We start from the raw sequence: 19253 nt of genomic DNA, 5'->3' as shown, positions 1-19253 counted from the left end.
GTGAAATGAAAATGGTGTAAAGTCAGAACCTGGATAGAATTCAAAAGGCTTATTTAAATATTAAAATGAGCACTTATATATTTATATGCATTTTATCAAAAATTCTATGGAGGATGGAGGCACAGACTGATGGGTGCACGCTTTAGTTTTCTAGTTTTCAAAGCAGCGTGCTAGCGGTTGTTTTCGTGCTGGGTTCAGAAGCATCCTAAGGATGAGGAAGGTGCTGAGGCAGGGGCTCCGACCCATTCTAAACTCTAGGATAAGAAAGGCACCGAGGCAGGGGATTCCACCCCTTCTAGACTCAAAAATGAGAAAGGTGCTGAGGCAGGGAATTCCACCCATTCTAGACTCAGGGATGAGAAAAGCGCCAAGGCAGGAGCTTCTGCCCATTGTAGGCTCAAGGATGAGAAAGACGCCGAGACAGGGGCTCTCACCCATTCTAGACACAAGGATGAGAAGGGCGTCAAGGTGGGGGCTCCAACCCATTCTAGACACAAGGATGAGAAGGGCGTCAAGGTGGGGGCTCCAACCCATTCTAGACACAAGGATGAGAAAGGCACGGAGGCAGGGGCTTCCACCCATTCTAAACTCAGGGATGAGAAAGGCTCTGTGACAGGGGCTCTCACCAATTCTAGATTCAAGGATGAGAAAGGCTCTGAGACAGGGGCTCTCACCCATTCTAGATTCAAGGATGAGAAAGGCTCTGAGATAGGGGCTCTCACCCATTCTAGACACAAGGGTGAGAAAGGCACTGAGACAGGGGCTCTCACCCATTCTAGATTCAAGGATGAGAAAGGCTCTGAGACAGGGGCTCTCACCCATTCTAGACACAAGGGTGAGAAAGGCACTGAGACAGGGGCTCTCACCCATTCTAGATTCAAGGATGAGAAAGGCACCGAGGCAGGGGCTTCCACCCATTCTTTCTTTTGATATGGAGTTTCGTTCTTGTTGCCCAGGCTGGAGTGCAATGGCACGATCTCAGTTCACTGCTACCTCCGCCTCTTGGGTTCAAGCGATTCTCCTGCCTCAGCCTCCTGAGTAGCTGGGATTACAGGCATGTGCCAGCACACCTGGCTAATTTTGTATTTTTAGTAGAGTTGGCGTGTCACCATGTTGGACAGGCTGGTCTCGAACTCCTGAGCTCAGGCAATCCACCTGCCTCGGCCTCCCAAAGTGCTGGGATTACAGGTGTGAGCTACTGCACCTGACCATTCTACTCATTCTAGACTCAAGGAGGAGAAAGGCGCGGAGATGGGGGCTTCTACCCATTCTAGACTCAGGCAACCCTATTTTTATCTGCTTTATCTGTCTAGTTTCCTGGTCTTCCTTCGATAAATAGGGAAAATTTTTTAAAAAGTTGCTTAGAAAAAGCACTGTAAATTGGTGAGATAGGGAGTAACACTGTTGACAATAACAACTAATGTTTATTGAGAGTTTACTGGGTGCCAGACCCTGGACTAGATTATTTCTATGTATTAGTTATTTCTTTAGAATTTCCGTAAATTTGAGCGCTCCCACTTAATTCTAGGATGACCATTGCAGCTGTTATAGGTGAGTTGTTGAAAGTGTGGGTCCTAGGAAGGCTCTGAGGGGAGAAAAGGAGGAACCAGCAGGCCGAGGCGCTTTGGGGGTCCGCCTGGGAGAAGGCACACAGCGGCCAGAGAGTTGTTTCGGTGAAGAACCCCGTTTATCTTAGTTTAACCCATCAGTTTTCACATGTATTTGCTCATGGAACTTTTTATCCAGTAGAACTCATTAATATTCTGCAGAACTAGTTTTCCTTTGGGTCATTTTTTTTAAAGCTAATGATTCCATGTACCAACCCCTTATTTTGAAAAAACTCTCTCTTCAATCAAGTTTCAAGAAGGTTTTGATGCAGGATTTTGCTCCTTAGCTCAGCTAGGTCCGGGTTCTTGCCCTGGAAAAACGAGGCGTGCGGACACCAGAGAGTGAGTGGAGTAGAATTTATGACACGAAAGGGAAGCTCTCAGCAGAGAGGGGTCCTGAAAGCGGGGTGCCGGGTGCCCCCTTAGTTGAATACCGGGGCTTATGGTGCAAATTCCTGCTGGCTCCACCCCCGTCCTTCCAGTGCGCATGCTTAGACTGAGCGGCTCCATATTGATTTATTTCTCCTGCTGCACGTGTGTTAAGGAACGGAGTTTTCCACCGCCGGCTTGTTTAGGCAAAGCCCCTGTGCAAGTTCCCTTATCTGCAGAAAACATCTGATGTAAGCACTTGTGGGGCGGGTCAGAGGTTCTCCGGGGACCCTTCCCTGACTGTCTGCCTGAAGCAAGCTGGCGAACTGCTTTCGGTATGGCTAGTCCTGATATGCAGAATTGAAGAGCACACCTGTGGTTACTAGGACTTACTATTTTAGTGATTCTCTTTCTTCTTTCAAAACCATGTGTGCTTTCATACAGCTTTGCCGCATCCTTGATTGTGTGGACGAAGATACATGCTTTCTCCGTTGTTACTAATAGGATAAAATTAACCATTTGAAATTCAACTTAGTAAGTTGTTTACAGGTCATTATTGAGTGTCGATTGTGTGTCAAAACGAGCACTTACAAAGGGTAATTTAAGATTTAGCAATCAAAACGCCAAGTATTCCTGGAATGGATGTCCCAAAACTCAGTACCAAACCAGAAAAAATTTCATTTTGCTTTCTAATGTTAACTTAATACCTCATTTGTTGACACTCTTAGGCCTCAGTGGTTCAAAAGCCTGCACAAGTCAGTGGAAGCATCCATTAACGACTCGACACTTTAAGAAAATAATTAAATTTCAACTTCTTTTCTGGCAAACACTTTTAATCAACTTTGTTAAAAGAGATGTTTCCAGGCAGAAAACCAAGGAAGCACTCATAAAAGGGCTTTAAAAAGTTTTTCTGGTTACCGGATAAGTAAAGGCTGTTTTTATGAGTTTTTCGTCTGGGTAAAGTAATAACTTTATTGTAGAGCAGATCACTGTGAAATAGTAATTACTGTGTTGGAATTTTATGTTAATCCTATGTCATCTAGTGTCAGGAATAGAATATTTACCATTTACGTAAACACTGAGTGAGTTAATGAAGAATGCCTGGGATGTATCAAAAGTGATGCCATTATAAATAAAAAGTTCAGTGATCGTTCCTAGATTAAAGAAAAATGCAAACTAGAGAACAGCAGAACCAAAAGCAAGCTGAAAAGGAAACCTAACCAGGTCAGGTTTAGGATCTACTGGGAGATCTGAAGACCTTACTGCCTTAGTTTTCGTAGCTATGTACTTTACCTTCGTTTCAAAGAACAGAGAAGGAATGCTCAGAAAGATTTCACAGCTTTTCCACAGAAGAGGTAACGTCTTTCCTGTAAGGCTCATGAAGCATGAACAGCTTTCCCAAGGCCAAGTGTGAGCCTGCATGTCTCAACACAGCGTGCTGTCATAGGATCGCCTCACTTTATGTTGACTTGCTAAGCTGAGTCAAGTCGGTTATGTCTTCCTTCTCAGCCTGACACCTTTCTGGCATAATTCACCTGCACTAGGTGGTTCTACCCTGTGAGATACTGAACAGCAGAACTTGTGTCATATTTGTTTGTAATGCCAGCATCTGAAACACCATCAGGGACGTGACACAGTAAACATATACTAGGTATTTCAGACAAATACATCAAACTGAAGTGTGAACGTAGACCACAAACTCATTGCAAGTTAATATGCCATTCCCTCCTCATTTCTGTGTCTGAGAAATATCTCTAGTTAATATTTTTACTTGTTCCTTCAAAGTAGCTTCAAAGGAACAAAGCTTGTTCAAAGGAACAAAGTTCCTTCAAACTTACGTTTTTCCTCTCTGTTTTCCTTAGTGGAGAAAGGGGATCAGGAAAGTCTGAAGCCAGCAAACAAATCATAAGACACCTCACCTGCAGGGCTGCCTCCAGCAGGGCCATGCTGGATTCCAGATTCAAACATGTAAGTTTTTTGTTTGGGTTGGCAAATATGTGAATGAAGATGTTCAGTCAATTGTCATTTACAAATAGGGGAGGGGACATCATAATAGACACAAGGGGGTCAAAATTTGTGGAAATAAAGAATAAAAAATTATTGAGCTTGGGTTCAAATTAATATTATTCAAGTGAACATTTATTTATTTTACATATTTAAAATATCTTGTACATACTTTCTTTTTGTATTTGCTCTGAATAGTTGGATCTAAAACATGTAATATAGGTAGATAATGTTCACAAAGAAAGTGCACTTTGAGGCTGGACACAGGGGCTTATGACTGTAATCCCAGCACTTTGGGAGGCTGAGGCATATGAATCACCTGAGGTCAGGAGTTCAAGATCAGCCTGGCCAACATGGTGAAACCCTGTCTCTACTAAAAATACAAAAATTCGCCAGGTGTGGTGGCAGGTCCCTGTAATCCCAGCTACTCGGGAGGCTGAGGCAGGAGAATTGCTTGAGCCTGGGAGGCAGAGTTTGCAGTGAGCTGAGACACGCCATTGCACTCCAGCTGGGCAACAAGAACAAAACTCTGTCTCAAAAAAAAAAAAAAAGAAAGAAAAGAAAAAGAAAATGCAGTTTGGTGTGTTAGGACATTCTAGGGAGCTGGCCAGAAAAGAAATTATTGTGGGGGATCACTGGGGGCTGATAATAAGTCTCCAGTGTATCTGAAAGAATTGGCAATAGTGAGCCTTAAAGACTTTGATGTGCAGGCCGTGCACCTTTGGGGCCAAAACAGTTTTTAAACTCTATTCAGAAACACTTGCAGTGTTAACTGTCCCGCTACTTCATCTATCTAAAATATGACCGTGATTCAAGGAGGAAGTGAAAAGACCCATTAGCAGCTAAAATAAAGGTAAAACATTCCACGCAATCAAACTGAGAAATTTTACTCAAGGAGGCCACCACAGGTGCTTATCCATAGACTGGTTCTCTGGTTTATACATAGTTCTAGCAAGTTTTGTTAAAAAGTTTGTTCAGACGATAGCAGATCAGAGGAAGACAAAGGCCACTGGAAGGAACAGCTAGCAGTGGGGGGAACAGACAGGACAGGAACCAATAACCAATCCGAAAGAATGGAACTCAACAGTCTGCTTTCTGGGGGCCTCTGCCTAGAGATGAAATCCTCCCCATTTCTGTATTTCTTCTGGAAATCACTCCAGACACCTGGAAGTCATGATGATTGTCCCAAGGTTGAAATAAAATATTATTTTAGAGGATACTGTATCCTTGCTTATGCTGATGACCATGACTCAGTGCCATGGGTACACCAGCAGCTCCCGATCCTAATCTCCATCCTGCCTTTCATTCTTAAAATGCAGACCTGCCTGTCCAGCAAACTTCCTGGACGTGCCACAGTGTACTGCAAAGACGTGGCCAAAACTGAAGTCTTTCTTTTTTATTTTTATTTATTTATTTACTGTTATTGTTATTTATTTTTGAGACAGGGAATCGCTTTGTCTCCCAGGCTGGAGTGCAGTGGTACGATCACCACTCACTGCAGCCTCAACTTCCTGGGCTCAAGCGATCCTCCCACCTCAGCCTTCCAAGTAGCTGGGACTGCAGGCACGTGTCTCTATGCCTAGCAAATTTTTGTAGTTTTTTTGTGGAGATTGGGTCTCCCTGTGTTTCCCAAACTGGTCTCGAACTCCTGGGCTCAAGTGATCCACCTGCCTCAGTCTCCCAAAGTGCTGGGATTACAGGCATGAGCCATTGCACAGTACTAAGTTTCTCTATTTCCAACACATTCTGAATATTCTATCACTCCTAGCTCTTATTCTGTCCAGTTTCCTTCAGGCCCACAGTCATTGCTGCTGTGGAGTCATCTCACGTGGCATTATTGTTGAGACTGTTCTAAGTTACTGTCCTTCTTTTGCCATTCTTGGCCATCCTCTACTGCATGTTCCTGGGGCAGGCCATGGTTGGTAGCTCTGCTGCCCAGGGTCAGGTCGGGCCCAGACCCTGTTGCTCCCCAGGCACTTTCTCACCTGCTCAGAGGAAGGGAGCAGCAAGCCCCAGTCTAAGGAGAAGGCTCATCATATGCAGAGGCGCTGCCTGTCTTCTCATCACAGTTACGGGCTTGAACTTAGTCATGCTGCTATCTAGTTAGGACTCATTGCTAACTAGGCAGCCATGTGTTCAACTTCATCTGGTAAATGGAAGAAGAGGAGAGTTGATGCTGGTGAACTGCCATCAGCCTGTATCACCAGAGACTCCTTTGCTCAAAGCCCTCGAATGAGTCTCTGTTCCCCTTACATCAAGTCCGATAAATCGGCATGGCCCGGCATTCTTTCTGGCAGTGTTACATTTGTTGTGGTTTTTATTTTCTTCTCTAATCTTAGAACACTAAATCCCCTTCCTCTTACTCTATGTTGAAGCCACCTTTGAGCATGTAACCCTCTCAGCCCGGCCCGTGCAGTCTCATTCATTTGCTTTCTCATTCCACAAGCATCTATTAATATAAAGTGGCTTCCCAGTGCCTGTCCCTTGAATTCAGAGATGCTGTCTCAACAGCACGGGAGAAGCTCAGTTTCTATGTGGGGAATAAATGAATACACTAAAATAAGTATTGTGACAGTATAGGAGACACATTCAATTACCCCCAGTTTCCTAAGTTAACTTTCTTAGTTAACTTTACATTATCAAATACATTTAATGGACAAACCATTTGTATGTCATCAGGAGACTGTACATTTGGCCTGTGTGTGTTTCCTTGTATGTGATTTACAGAACCAACATTGACATTTTCTTCAGTTTTTCTTACCTGCCCTGCTTTTGTTAGATAGTGGGATTTTTCTGCCTCTCTTCCTTTTTTTACAACCTTTTATTTTTCATTCAAGTATAGGGAAGACACATTTGTGTAAAAAAAGTTGTTTATTATCTCGCAGGTCAAGGGACCACTAAATGCATATATGGAAAATCGTGTTCAATTCCACATATATACTAACAGAACATAAGATTTTCTATAAATAAATCAATATTATCTGTATAACATTCAAGAAATAATGTACATATGTGCTGTATCATTGCTTTGACAAAAAATAATGCATATACACATCATAGGCCATGTTACAATAGTATAAAACTTTCTATTGGCACTTATTTCAAAGTGTGATATTGATGCAGTGTGAAATTTCCACTGAGGTGCCTCTGATGCTGGCATGTGTCTGGCCATACACACATTTACAGAAGGATACCTGCATTTCAGTCATAATTTTATATTTAAAAGTGTCTGATTACATTCGTGCAAGACAGCTACACTTAAATCATTTCCTAAGACAATGCCATCTAAAGGTTCAAAAGTTACAAATACAGAAATATACTGCACAATAAATATTGTGCTATTTGTGTTTGTTTCTGTGTCACCTGCTTTTTCATCTGGTTGCTACAGTGTAGAGTGATTTCTACCATGGTGGTGGTTACTTGGCATGTTCTGGAAATTTATAGTATCTTATTCCTCATTTAGAAATGAGAATAACTGATTTTTTAATTAATAAATTAGTGTGATTTTACATATTTTATACCTGTGAATTATAAGTAATTTTAAAATTTATTCTGCTCTAATAGATCCCTAAGCTTATGTCTGATTCTGTAGACTTTTCTCTTTAAAAAGAATGCATAATTAATCAGTTTTTTGAATATCTATGGTATCATGTGTGTTCATTAATGACTTTAATTTATAACCATTTACTAAGCTCATACTGTATTGAGCACCTGCATAATTCTACAGCAAGCTCAAAATAATTTATTTTTTGAAATGGAGTCTTGCTCTGTCGCCCAGGCTGGAGTACAGTGGCACGATCTTGGCTCACTGCAATCTCCATCTCCCAGGTTCAAGCAGTTCTCCTGCCTCAGCTTCCCAAGCAGCTGGGATTACAGGCATGTGCCACCACACCTGCCTAATTTTTGTATTTTTTAGTAGAGATGGGGTTTCACCATGTTGGCCAGGCTGCTCTCGAACTCCTGACCTCAAGTGATCTACCCGCCTCAGTCTCCCAAAGTGCTGGGATCACAGGCATGAGCCACTGCACCTGGCTGCTCAAAGTAATTTAACATTGAGTGTCAACTTGGGAAAATAGTATAACCTATCTTCTTTGTTCGAATACGTTAATATCCTGACGGCTGACACTTAAGAGTTAGAGTACATGTAAAACAACATGGTTCTAAAATAGCCTCAAGTTAGCTAACAGAAATGACAGAAACTGATGACTTAATCATAATGACAAGGAACAATAGTTTCCCCTCTAAGTTATAAACAGTCATCTATTAAAATGATCATTTGGGAGACAGCAGGCTGTATAATTTCTTTAATGCATTCTCTATTACCTTATGTAAATTGGCTTTAAATTTTAGTTCAAACGAATACATTCTAAAATGCATTCCTTTGGATCAGGTAGATATAACCCTCCCAAATCAATTACCATCTGGGAGTCCAGATTATAATAGCAGTGCATATTTCAAGTAAAACTAATTCTAGTTAACTTGTGTGTTTTATTCACTCCTCATGACAAATAAAAAATGTCGTAAATAAATGACTTCTCGTCTCATGAAAAAATATTGCCCAGGTTTGAGCATGGCTTAAATTCCATGTCAGCTATGGTTTTATTGTTTCCCTTTAAATTATTATCCACACGAATATCATTCAGTGTCCAAGGTGTTCACGAAAATCATCAGCCATCATATCTGTAAACCATCTGAGTATATGTACAGGAATTAAATACAAGCATTGAATACATTTTTTAATTTACTGTAAATCTTTATAAAATTAGAGGGTTTAGTGAAATTAAGTATATTTAAGAGATGAACCAGTACGATAAATCTTCACAATGTCATTGATGGGTTCTTGTAAACTGTGACTTGAGGCAAAACTATTTCCTGTCTGCTGTAAAAACTTAACTCTTGTTTATACCAATTAGTCTATGATAAAATTCGTTGCATTAGAAGGTACCTTGTTTTGCTTAAAGTAGAAATTTCCAAGAACCTATTGATGATATTAAGTGAGTACTTCCTATACTTCCTGAAAGGAAAATAGAGTTAAGGAAATGAGTAGAAAAGAACATCCTTGAACAGCCTGGATCTATGGAGCTATCTAGTAGAAAGTTTGAAAGTCAGGATAAGATGAAAGGAAAGTTCACTAGGTGGCCCTAAGAGGAGAGGACAATGAGCTGATTAGAGACATGGTTTAGCCATATTTGGTTGTGAGACTCCACTGTGGAATATCACACAGGCCAACGTGGGGAATGCTGGCAGGCGGGACCAGGTGTGTAGCAAGCACACAAACTGTACGTTCTACTGAGAGAGCCTGGTTCATTCTAAAGAGACAATTTTGCCTTGAATCCTAGGAAAATACTCATTGGAGGTCATTTGGATCAGCAGTTATCAAATAATGTGTAGTAAAAGAATGAAGAGAAGTAAAAGTTATTGTACTAGTCTGTTCTCATACTGCCACAAAGATACTACCTGAGACTAGGAAATCTATTTTAAAAAAAAAAGGAGGTTTAATTGACTCACAGTTCTGCATGGCTGGGGAAGCCTCAGGAAACTTACAGTGATGGCAGGAGGTGAAGGTGAAGGAAGCAAGGCATGTCTTACATGATGGCAGGAGAGAGAGCATGTACAGGGGAAACTAGCAGTTTTAAACCATAGATCTCATGAGAATGCCCTCATGATCATGAGAACAGCATGGGGAAAACTGCCCCCCATGATTCAATCACCCCCCACCAGGTATCTCCTTTGACATGTGGGAATTGCAATTTGACTTGAGATTTGGGTGGGGACACAGAGCCAAACCGTATCAGTCAGGATGTGTTGGGGTGGTCTTCAGTATAGTTTTGTGCAGATGCTGAGGAGTGGAGAAAGTGTTTCTGTGGTTGACAATGGCATCATTGTTAAAATAAAGATTGCCATTTCAGTGGAGTATGGGGAGCAAGAGAACCCAAAGTGAAAGGGTTTGAGTGGAAACTATAAGTTTCACACTGTCACAGCAGACAGTACTCTCCCCGAAGGAGGTTTCGGGAGAAGAGAGGGGAGGAGGAAGATTTAGTTGGTAACAACTAGAAAGTGAGAGAGTGCAGCACTGAGGTCCAGAAATGACTTTTGGCGATTATATGCAGGTCAAAAACTTATTCTTAAGAGACGTGACTGAAGTATTTCTGTCAGTCTTACACCTCATTTGGCCCATCTTAAAAGCCTGCCTAAGCTCACATTTTTTGTCCTGTGCTTCAAGTGCACTTTACCCCCTGGTAGATGGACGGGTGGAACCCGATCACCACAGACATGGCTTTGTTCCCCCATACAATTTCAGAGCCATTTAAGAGCAGTTAGGAAGGGCTGTTTTGTTTCTAATCCCTGCATTTGAATTTCAAACACTGGAAGCAGGGGATTTTCCATGACATTAAATTTATTGGAATAGAAAAGTCACGTTTCAGGAAGAAACTACCTGGAACTTTCACCAACGCTGGCTCAAGTGAACTTCAACTTTAAGAATATTCAATTCCATTGAAATCACTTAAATAAGGATTTACTATGCAATAGCTTTCAGAGAGCAGACTAGTGGGCTGATATCGATTGATTTAATATATATATATTTTTTAGATGGAGTCTCGCTCTGTCGCCCAGGCTGGAGTGCAGTGGCGCCATCTCGGCTCACTGCAAGCTCCCCCTCCCAGGTTCCCGCCATTCTCCTGCCTCAGCCTCCCGAGTAGCTGGGACTACAGGCGCCCGCCACCACGCCCGGCTAATTTTTTGTATTTTTAATAGAGACAGGGTTTCACCATGTTCGCCAGGATGGTCTTGATCTCCTGACCTCGTGATCCGCCCATCTCGGCCTCCGAAAGTGCTGGGATTACAGGCGTGAGCCACCGCGCCCAGCCTCTGATTTAGTATTTTTTATTGAGGATGCAGCAAGTTTTTACTTTTAGAAAATACAGTAGATTAACTCCTGCCATAATAGTCCACAACTTATAGGGACATAAATTTGTAGAAAAAATACCATACATTATAAATAGAAAAAAAGTCAATAAAATTTGAATAAGTAAATATTGAGAATATATATATTTAATTTTATTCATTTATATTTTTATTTAAATTTTGTTACTGTGCAATGTTGTCATTATTGTTTTTGAAATTAAGGTGAGCAGCGGAATAATGCCAGTTTTGTTTCACTCAGTATTTCCCTTAATACATTTATTTAGTGCCACCTATTGGCCAAATGGCTAATTAAAGATAAAAACTGGTTATTGCCTAGTTTATTTAGCATTTTAATCTTGACTCATGGATGACAATGTACAGTGAAAGAATGCCATGGAGTATTTACATTTTGTTAAGTAGTTGTAGTTTTATATTCATTTCATGCCTTTTATGCCTTTATTGGTATTTCAGCAGTGATTACTGCATAGTGTGGTGGTGAAGTGTGTGATTCTGAAAGCCAGCTCACCCAGGTTCAACTCCCAGGTTCATTGTTGACAACCTTTGAGCCTTGGGAAAACTACTTCGTCTATGTCATTTTTCTTATAAAGCTGTGTAATATACACTGGTTCCGAGAGTTAACAGAGAACACACAAGCACAGACACATCTCACGTTAGAACACTGCCTGGCACATAGTGAGCATGACAGGAATGTTGTCTATTGCTACTCACAAAAGTAAAATTCACTGTTCTTATTTGCTGAGTGTTTTCTCTGTGCCAGACGAAAAGCTGAGTGCTTTACACCACAGACACTGACAAACACTGAAGGAGTTATTCCTGCTTGAGAATTAACGACAAATGAGGTTTGAGGAATTCAGAAGACCTCCTCAGTGTTACATCAGTTCTCGGTAGCAGTGTTGGGGTGTGGGGGTAGCTCCTTCTCACTTCCAGGCGCATGCATTTAACCATTTCCCTATATTGACTGTTTGGGGAACAAGTTATTAATTACCTGTAATGTCGTTTTTCCAAGAATAATCAACACATTACTGATCAGACACAACACTAGAATAACTAGAAGCACAATATTTTAAAAGATTATCCTATTTTTAAGATTTTTAAAATAATTGTTTAATGTAATATTATTAATATTTAAAATGTGCTGTCATTATGCTTTTTTCACTGTATGTATATCATCACTACAGATTTCATGTTAGATTATAGGAAAAGATACAAAAACGAAGTTACTATTTCATTTTTTCCCCAGAAAACATTGCTGTTATCACTGCTATCAATTTACTTTTATCATCTTTAAAATTAGGTTATTATATACAGACCTAAAGCATAAAGTTTTTGTAAGGAATGAATATGTGTTTGTCTCCCAAATTCAAACTTCAAACACAGAAGTTTTAACATACTTCACTATTATCACAACTTGTAGCATATTTTAATTTGTGGTTAGCGTCAAAGTGTTTTATAATCTTTCACAATATAAAATACTTCCAGGTTAATTCAACTCCTTAATGTAGCAAAGGCCAGGAAATTTAAAAGTGATATCAAAGCGGCCGGGTGCGGTGGCTCATGCCTGTAATCCCAGCACTTTGGGAGGCGGAGGTGGGCAGATCACCCGAGGTCAGGAGTTTGAGACCAGCCTGGCTAACATGGTGAAACCCTGTCTCTGCTACTAAAAATACAAAAATTAGCTAGGCGTGGCGGCATGCCCCTGTAATCCCAGCTACCCCAGAGGCTGAGGCAGGAGAATTGCTTGAATCCAGGAGGCAGAGGTTGCAGTGAGCCGAGATCACACCACTGCAGTGAGCTGAGATCGCACCACTGCATTCCAGCCCGGGTGACAGAGCGAGACTCTGTCTCAAAAAATAAAATAAAAAATAAATTAAAAAAAAGAGTGGGATCAAAGCACTTAAAAAAATAGGATAGTGTTCTCAAAAAACACTACTAGAAACCCTAGGGAACAGGAAAAGTAGTCCACATATCAATAAGGTGTTACTGTACTCCCTCCTGTGGCTGACGCAGAAACCGCATGGAACGCAACTATCATGAAAGACGGAGACACCCGTGAACCCTCCAGATTTTCATACATGTTGGAGAATTGCTGGTCCCCATCACCTTCACAGGCAGAGTCAATTGATGAAGAAGCAGTGACTTTTATTCTACTGTTAATGGTTAAGGAAACATGTCAAGGAAGAATTTCAGCCCCCAGGGTTGGTCTGAGGAGCTTTATCATAGCAATTGCAAAGCCACAAACTTGCCAATCTGCAACAAAACACAGGGCAGCGAGAAAAGGCAGCACAGTAGCTCAGCTGGGAGTTTTGCTGCTGCCTTGTGGGAGAGAATAGTTGGTGTGAGGCCAAAGCACAATACAGGGAGGATAAACTGGGGTCAGGGTTGAAAAGAGTATGAGTGGAAAGTAAATAAGGATTCAAAGGAATGTTCTATCCTGATGTTTAAGTAAATGTATTACTGTAAAATACATTCTGACTATTGCTTATATTAATTCAAATGACTCCCTCCCTTCCAAAATGCAAACGCTATTTTACTGTTCTATTCAGGTGTGAAATCTCAATAACATTTGTTAAGCTTGGGGCTGTGTGTGAAGAGAATGGCTTTCCTTCTCTTATGTGCAAGGAGAGTGCAGTGTCGTGAAGTCCTCTGTCTATTATTGCTTCATGAACAGTAGCCACAATTTGAGGCATAGGATGCTAGTAGCTTGCCTTTGAGGAAAAAGGAGTCTTAAAAATTCAATATGGCATTATATGAGCAGGAGAGAAACTTTCAGACCAAGAAGTATTCCCTGCATCGTTGCTGACTATTACTCATCAATTTTATTTTTTAAAATATGAGCAGTTCAGTAAAATGTTCTCCTCTCCCACAGGTCATGTGCATCTTAGAAGCCTTTGGACATGCCAAGACCACACTTAATGATTTGTCCAGTTGCTTCATCAAGTATTTTGAACTGCAGTTCTGTGAGAGGAAACAACAGCTAACTGGAGGTAAGTGCAGCATTTGCCAATGTGGATTTCCTGTGCGGAAGCAGCATGCGGGCACGTCGCACACAAGCACATGATGGAGACACCATGTATGAATCAATGCTGGGAGAAAAAATCTATTCTTCATCACAACCATATCTGTAAACAGCTTAAGATACTTCTGGAAAGTTTGTGTTACATTAGAACAAGGATCAACAGTCAGGCACTCAGTTGAGGGTGTGTGTGTGTGTGTGTGTGTATGTGTGTGTGTGTATATGTACCTGGGATATCAGGTGACAAGTGCTGAAGTTATTGTGAATTGAAAAATATTCTCAAATGCAAGCTGGACCTTTTCAAGATGATTATTTTATAGACTATATAATGAGAAACCAAACCCAAACCAAAAATAGCTGAAAGGAATCATCTTTGCTGAACATAGAAACAAACTCAAGTACTTTAATTAAATAAATAATACCTTAGTATTATATATAATTTCTTCACATAACACACATTGAAATCTATTTGAAATAAAACTGAATCCATATAGTTAAATGATTGAATTAAATCTAAACATCAAAATAATCACCAAACTAAACCCAAACAGACACTGTTTCATATTTGATTTAAATACTTAAAGTATATTTCATGAAAACTCCTTATTTAAAATTCAACTAATTTATAATTCACCTAGGATTTTACATCTTTCCAATTAAAACAAATTCATGCAAATTAATAATATAAATACAATCATAGGTAGAATTTTTGGTATACTTGAATATTTAAAAAAAACTTTTACAACAGCTGTCAGCACTTAAACATTTTCCAATTATTATAAATGATTTCCGAAAGAGCTTAATTTTATTTGGCTTTTTAAAGTTGCCCTATTTTCCCTTCAGGAAACAAAAGTTAGTTTTGACTATAATCTAGAAACAAAATAATTGCATTTTGCAGCAAGTCTGTGTCAGAATCAGATTTCTACTAATTAAATGTGACGAATAACATGCATCAAAAGAGTAAGAAAAGATGCACTGGGCATGGTGGCTCACGCCAGTAATCCCAGCAGTTTGGGAGGCCAAGGTGGGCGGATCACCTGAGGTCAGGAGTTTGAGACCAGCCTGACCAACATGGGGAAACTCATCTCTACTAAAAATACAAAATTATCCAGGTGTAGTGGTACATGCCTGTAATCCCAGCTACTCAGAAGACTGAGACAGAAGAATCGCTTGAACCCGGGAGGCGGAGGAGGTTGTGGTGAGCAGAGATCGCACCATTGCACTCCAGCCTGGACAACGAGAGCAAAACTCTGTCTCCAAAAAAAAAAAAAAAAAAAAAAAGGATGCTTTTAGATGTTGAAGTTAGAAGGTTAAGTTGTGCAGCAAAAGGAAAGCTATTTGTTCGTTGATTTGTTTTTTAAATGCATGACTTAGAGTTCTGAAGGTCTGCCTTTTTATGAAGACCTCGTTGGAGAACTGTCTTGAGCCTCAAGCTCTGGTTTTCCAGTCTCGGTTTCCTAACACCTGGCCGGGTGTGCTCCTCCAGGGGAAGGGGCCGGATTTACTTCTGTAATACTGAGCACAGGTTCCCCGCTGAGCTCTTAGTGACTGGTGGGCTGTGGCGATGTTCTCTAAGTGGGTAGTAAGTTCTCCAAAAGTAGGAAGCTGAAACATGGAAAGCTCCGTGTTCCAGCCGCTTGCCACTCAAAGATGTGGCCCAAGGACAAGCGCCGCGTCATCACGCAGGAGTTTGTTGGAGACGCAGAATCTGACGCCATACTCCAGACTGGCTGGTGGAGACTGCAGTTTAACAAGATTCCCAGGTGATTCATGGGACATGAGTGTCTGAGAGCTCTGAGAGCTGAAAGCAGGCCACTCGTGTTTATGCACAACTAGTGCAAGGAGGAGAAGCTCATCTGAGGTATCACCAGCATGAATTTTTCTTCTCAATTTCATGTTTCCTTTACCAAGAGGGAGAGAAAATAACTGGCTTCTGAAGGTGTCATCCATTACTAACTTTTTTTTTCTTTTTTTTTTTTTCCTCTTGTTTATTTTTCTGGATAGAGTTTAGAGGGTCCTTTTCTTTAGGAACGTTAATTTAGAAAATAATTATATATACATATTAAAAAGAACTGGAAAACTTTGTTGTAAACACTGATTAACTGAGCCTTCTGTTAATCAACAATCTTAGTGAACACGTGTTCCCTCACATCTTCAGCGTAATCAGCCCCACATATACCTCTCCGGCAGCTTGTCCAGGCAGCATTGAGACCCAGAGGTGATGCATATTCATAATGATGGGCCTGGAGCAGTTCGAGGCCCAGAAAAGTTCTCTGAATCCTTGAGGAACAGTGACCGTAATTTCGATGTAATTTCAGTCTTGTGTAGAGTTTATTTTTCTCTTATGGAAATGGCAATCGGGACATTGATGACAGGCGTGCTCCACCTTTCTCCACTTTCTGGATGGCCTTTTTACTAGTTCTGTTCCCCTAATTTACATCCTTAATTTATTTCTTATCACCTATGTTTGTTTGTTTCATAGCTTCCTGCTGTGTTCTTTTAAAACTCTGGCCAAGTGATTTGGTGATCATTTTCAATGTTTTTATTTAAGAGTAATAAACTGCTATAAACAAAGTAACAAAGCCAGTGCTGAGATGGCATTCATAGAAGTCTACTGCCTAGATCATAAATGTGGTAGGACCCACCGTGCCCTGAAGGGGTGAGACTGGGAACTCAGTTGTTTCCTGTTTTTAAGAAGAGAAATAAAAGGAATATGTTCAGAAAATGTTTATCAGGAGAGTGAAAGTTCCAATGTCATGTTTTTGGAGTAAACTGTTGACAAAACTAAAAATGTTTACACTGAAAAAGAAATAAGAGAAAGAGGACAGATTTCTTCAAGTATCCCTTACCACGTGGAAAGGGTTTTGAGTACAAAGGTATATTGTGCATACTACAAAGAGCAGGTCGATGTTTCCGAGAAGGAACGTCTTTACTTGGTCATCAGAACCTGCCGTGCAACATCCTCACGTCTGCCATGCACTATCTCACGCCTACGCTGGCTGTGCCTAAGCAAGAGGAAGGGACAGACACCAGCTGGACCAGATAATTTTAAAGATGCTGCCTAGGGCTCAACATTATTTAAGTCCAAAAATGAAAGCACTCTTTCAGCTGTGGATCTGATGTTCCCATGTCTCCCAGAGTAGCTTAATAACATGTACTTGTCTCCTGTGCCTGTTAGCATAGACTGAACAGGGTTGATATTAGAACGTGTTAGATGTCAGTGTTCGAAAGCTGCAGTAGCAAATGAACACCAGTGTGGTGGCTGGAAACAACAGAAATTAATTGTCTCACAGTTCTGGAGGGTAGAAGTCTGGAATTCAGGTGTCTGTAGATGCACGAGCTCTTGGCTTCTCTGGGGGGACCTCCCCTGCCCATTCCTAGCTCTGATGGTTGCTGCTGATCCTTAGTGCTCCGTGGCTTGGAGATGCATTGCTCCAGTCTCCGCCTCTTTTGACTCATGGCCTTTTCCCTGTGTCTCTTCTCTTCTCCAAAGGACACTGGTCGCACCCTACTCCAGTATGGAGTAGCTCACTGAATTAGGACACACCCTACTCCAGTATGACCTTATTGTAACTTGAGTACAGTAGTTTCACCCTAAACTAAGGTTTCGCTTTCTGTGGTTTCAGTTACCTGAGTTCAACTGTGGTTCAAAAATATTAAACAGAACATTCTCAAAGTAAACAGTTCATAAGTTTTCAATTGCATATTATTCTGAGTAATGTGATGAAATCTTCTGCCCTCCAACTCCATCCAGCCTGGGAGGTGAATCGCCCCTTTGTCCAGTGTATCCACGATGTCTCCGCTACCCACCTGTTAATCACGTAGAAGCTCTCTCAGTTATCAGATGGTGCCAGTTTCCTGGTGTTTGTGTTCAAGTAACTCTTATTTTACTTAATAATGGCGTCAGAGTATAGGAGTGGTGAGGCTGGAAATTTGCATAGGCCAAAGAGAAACTGAAAAGTGCTTCCTTTTCATGAAAAGGTGAATGTTCTCAACTTAATAAGGAAAGAAAACAAATTGTATGCTGAGGTTGCTAAGATCCATGGTAGGAAACAATCTCCTACCCCTGGAATTGTGAACTGCATATTGTTACAACTGTCCTATTGTATTATTAGTTGCTGTGTTAATTTCTTGCTGTGCCTAATTTATAAATTAAAATTTATCATAGATGTGTAAGTATAGAAAAACATCATGCATACAGAGTTTGATACTATCCTCAGTTTCGGGGGTCCACTGGGATCTTAGAATGTATTAACTGAAGACAAGGGGTGACGACTGGATCTCTGCATTGATGCTATTCCCAAAGAAGGTTATATTCTAAGGTATTGGAGATGAAGACTTCAATATGTAGTTTTTGGGTTTTTTTAAGGACAAAATCCATCTTGTAACAAAGAGTAATGGAGATCCATTGTATGAATTTTTGCTTTAAAATGATTTTCAGTTTAAGAATGAAATCATCACTGCTCAAAAAAAATGGGCACCCTGAATACTTTAAGAAGCTATCAGTAAATGATACTTTTGTTATACATTAGTGATACTTTTAAATAATTCAATCTGCTGCCAAGACTCTTTATGAAAGAAAAATAAAAAACACATTAACTTAAACTACTTCACATACATTTTAAAGAGAGCTGAGTCATTCAAGTTAGTCCCCTGTAAAAGCATTCTGAATTGTAAATGTTCACTAAAATAGTTAATCAAATTGGAGTGATGCTACTCTCTCTCAAACCAGGTCAAATAAGTGTTGATTACAGATTGAGTTTATACTTTATGGTAGACTGTTTTTCTTTAAATTATCAGCATTTATGAAACAGTTTTTACCATTTTATTGGACAGGGAGTATCATCATACTAATTTGAAGATTGATAGGTGCTGTTTCTTTCATTGTTACTATTAGTTATACTTTTATAATTTAATGTCAAATCTTTCATCAGAGATGTAACCACAAATCATAATATAAAAAAATACCAGCCTCAGTTTTATGAAACACTAACTATGGATAAGTAAGGACTGTTTCTTGTTTGGGGGAAAATGTAATTTATAAATAACCTTCTAGTCTGGCTTCTAGTCCAGTATTTTCCCTGATCTGATTATTTATTTTAAAATATGATTATTTAGGTTCGCTGGTGTAAGTGCAACCCTCCTTCAGGATTGAGTGACTTATAAAACATCTTACTATCACTGCACAGACAAGTTTATAAAAAGTTACTGTATAAATAAAAGGAAAACTTTGCCAACAATGACTTAGTTTTAGCCATACAGCACCTTTTATTTGAGACTTAAGGTAATTTGCTGATATCATTGCCCGAATCCCTACCAATTTGTATTTTTCA

The 19253-nt window shown here is 40.3% G+C and overlaps 1 protein-coding gene across 8 annotated transcripts in view; it reads left to right on the top strand.

Annotated features, from left to right (window-relative positions):
- LOC105485316 (myosin XVI) overlaps positions 1–19253 on the top strand; it is a 703391-nt gene that overhangs the window by 373310 nt on the left and 310828 nt on the right. For all 8 annotated transcript variants that reach the window (XM_011747599.2, XM_071081051.1, XM_011747600.3 and 5 more), the window contains 2 exons: positions 3839–3944; positions 13774–13891. In XM_011747599.2, the coding sequence (XP_011745901.2) occupies positions 3839–3944; positions 13774–13891 (224 nt within the window). The remainder of the gene's footprint in view (positions 1–3838; positions 3945–13773; positions 13892–19253) is intronic.

Source organism: Macaca nemestrina, chromosome 16 (genome assembly GCF_043159975.1).
Source record: "Macaca nemestrina isolate mMacNem1 chromosome 16, mMacNem.hap1, whole genome shotgun sequence".
Lineage (NCBI taxonomy): Eukaryota > Metazoa > Chordata > Mammalia > Primates > Cercopithecidae > Macaca > Macaca nemestrina.
Note: the sequence above shows the minus strand (reverse complement) of the source record. Positions and strands in the feature narration are given on the sequence as shown.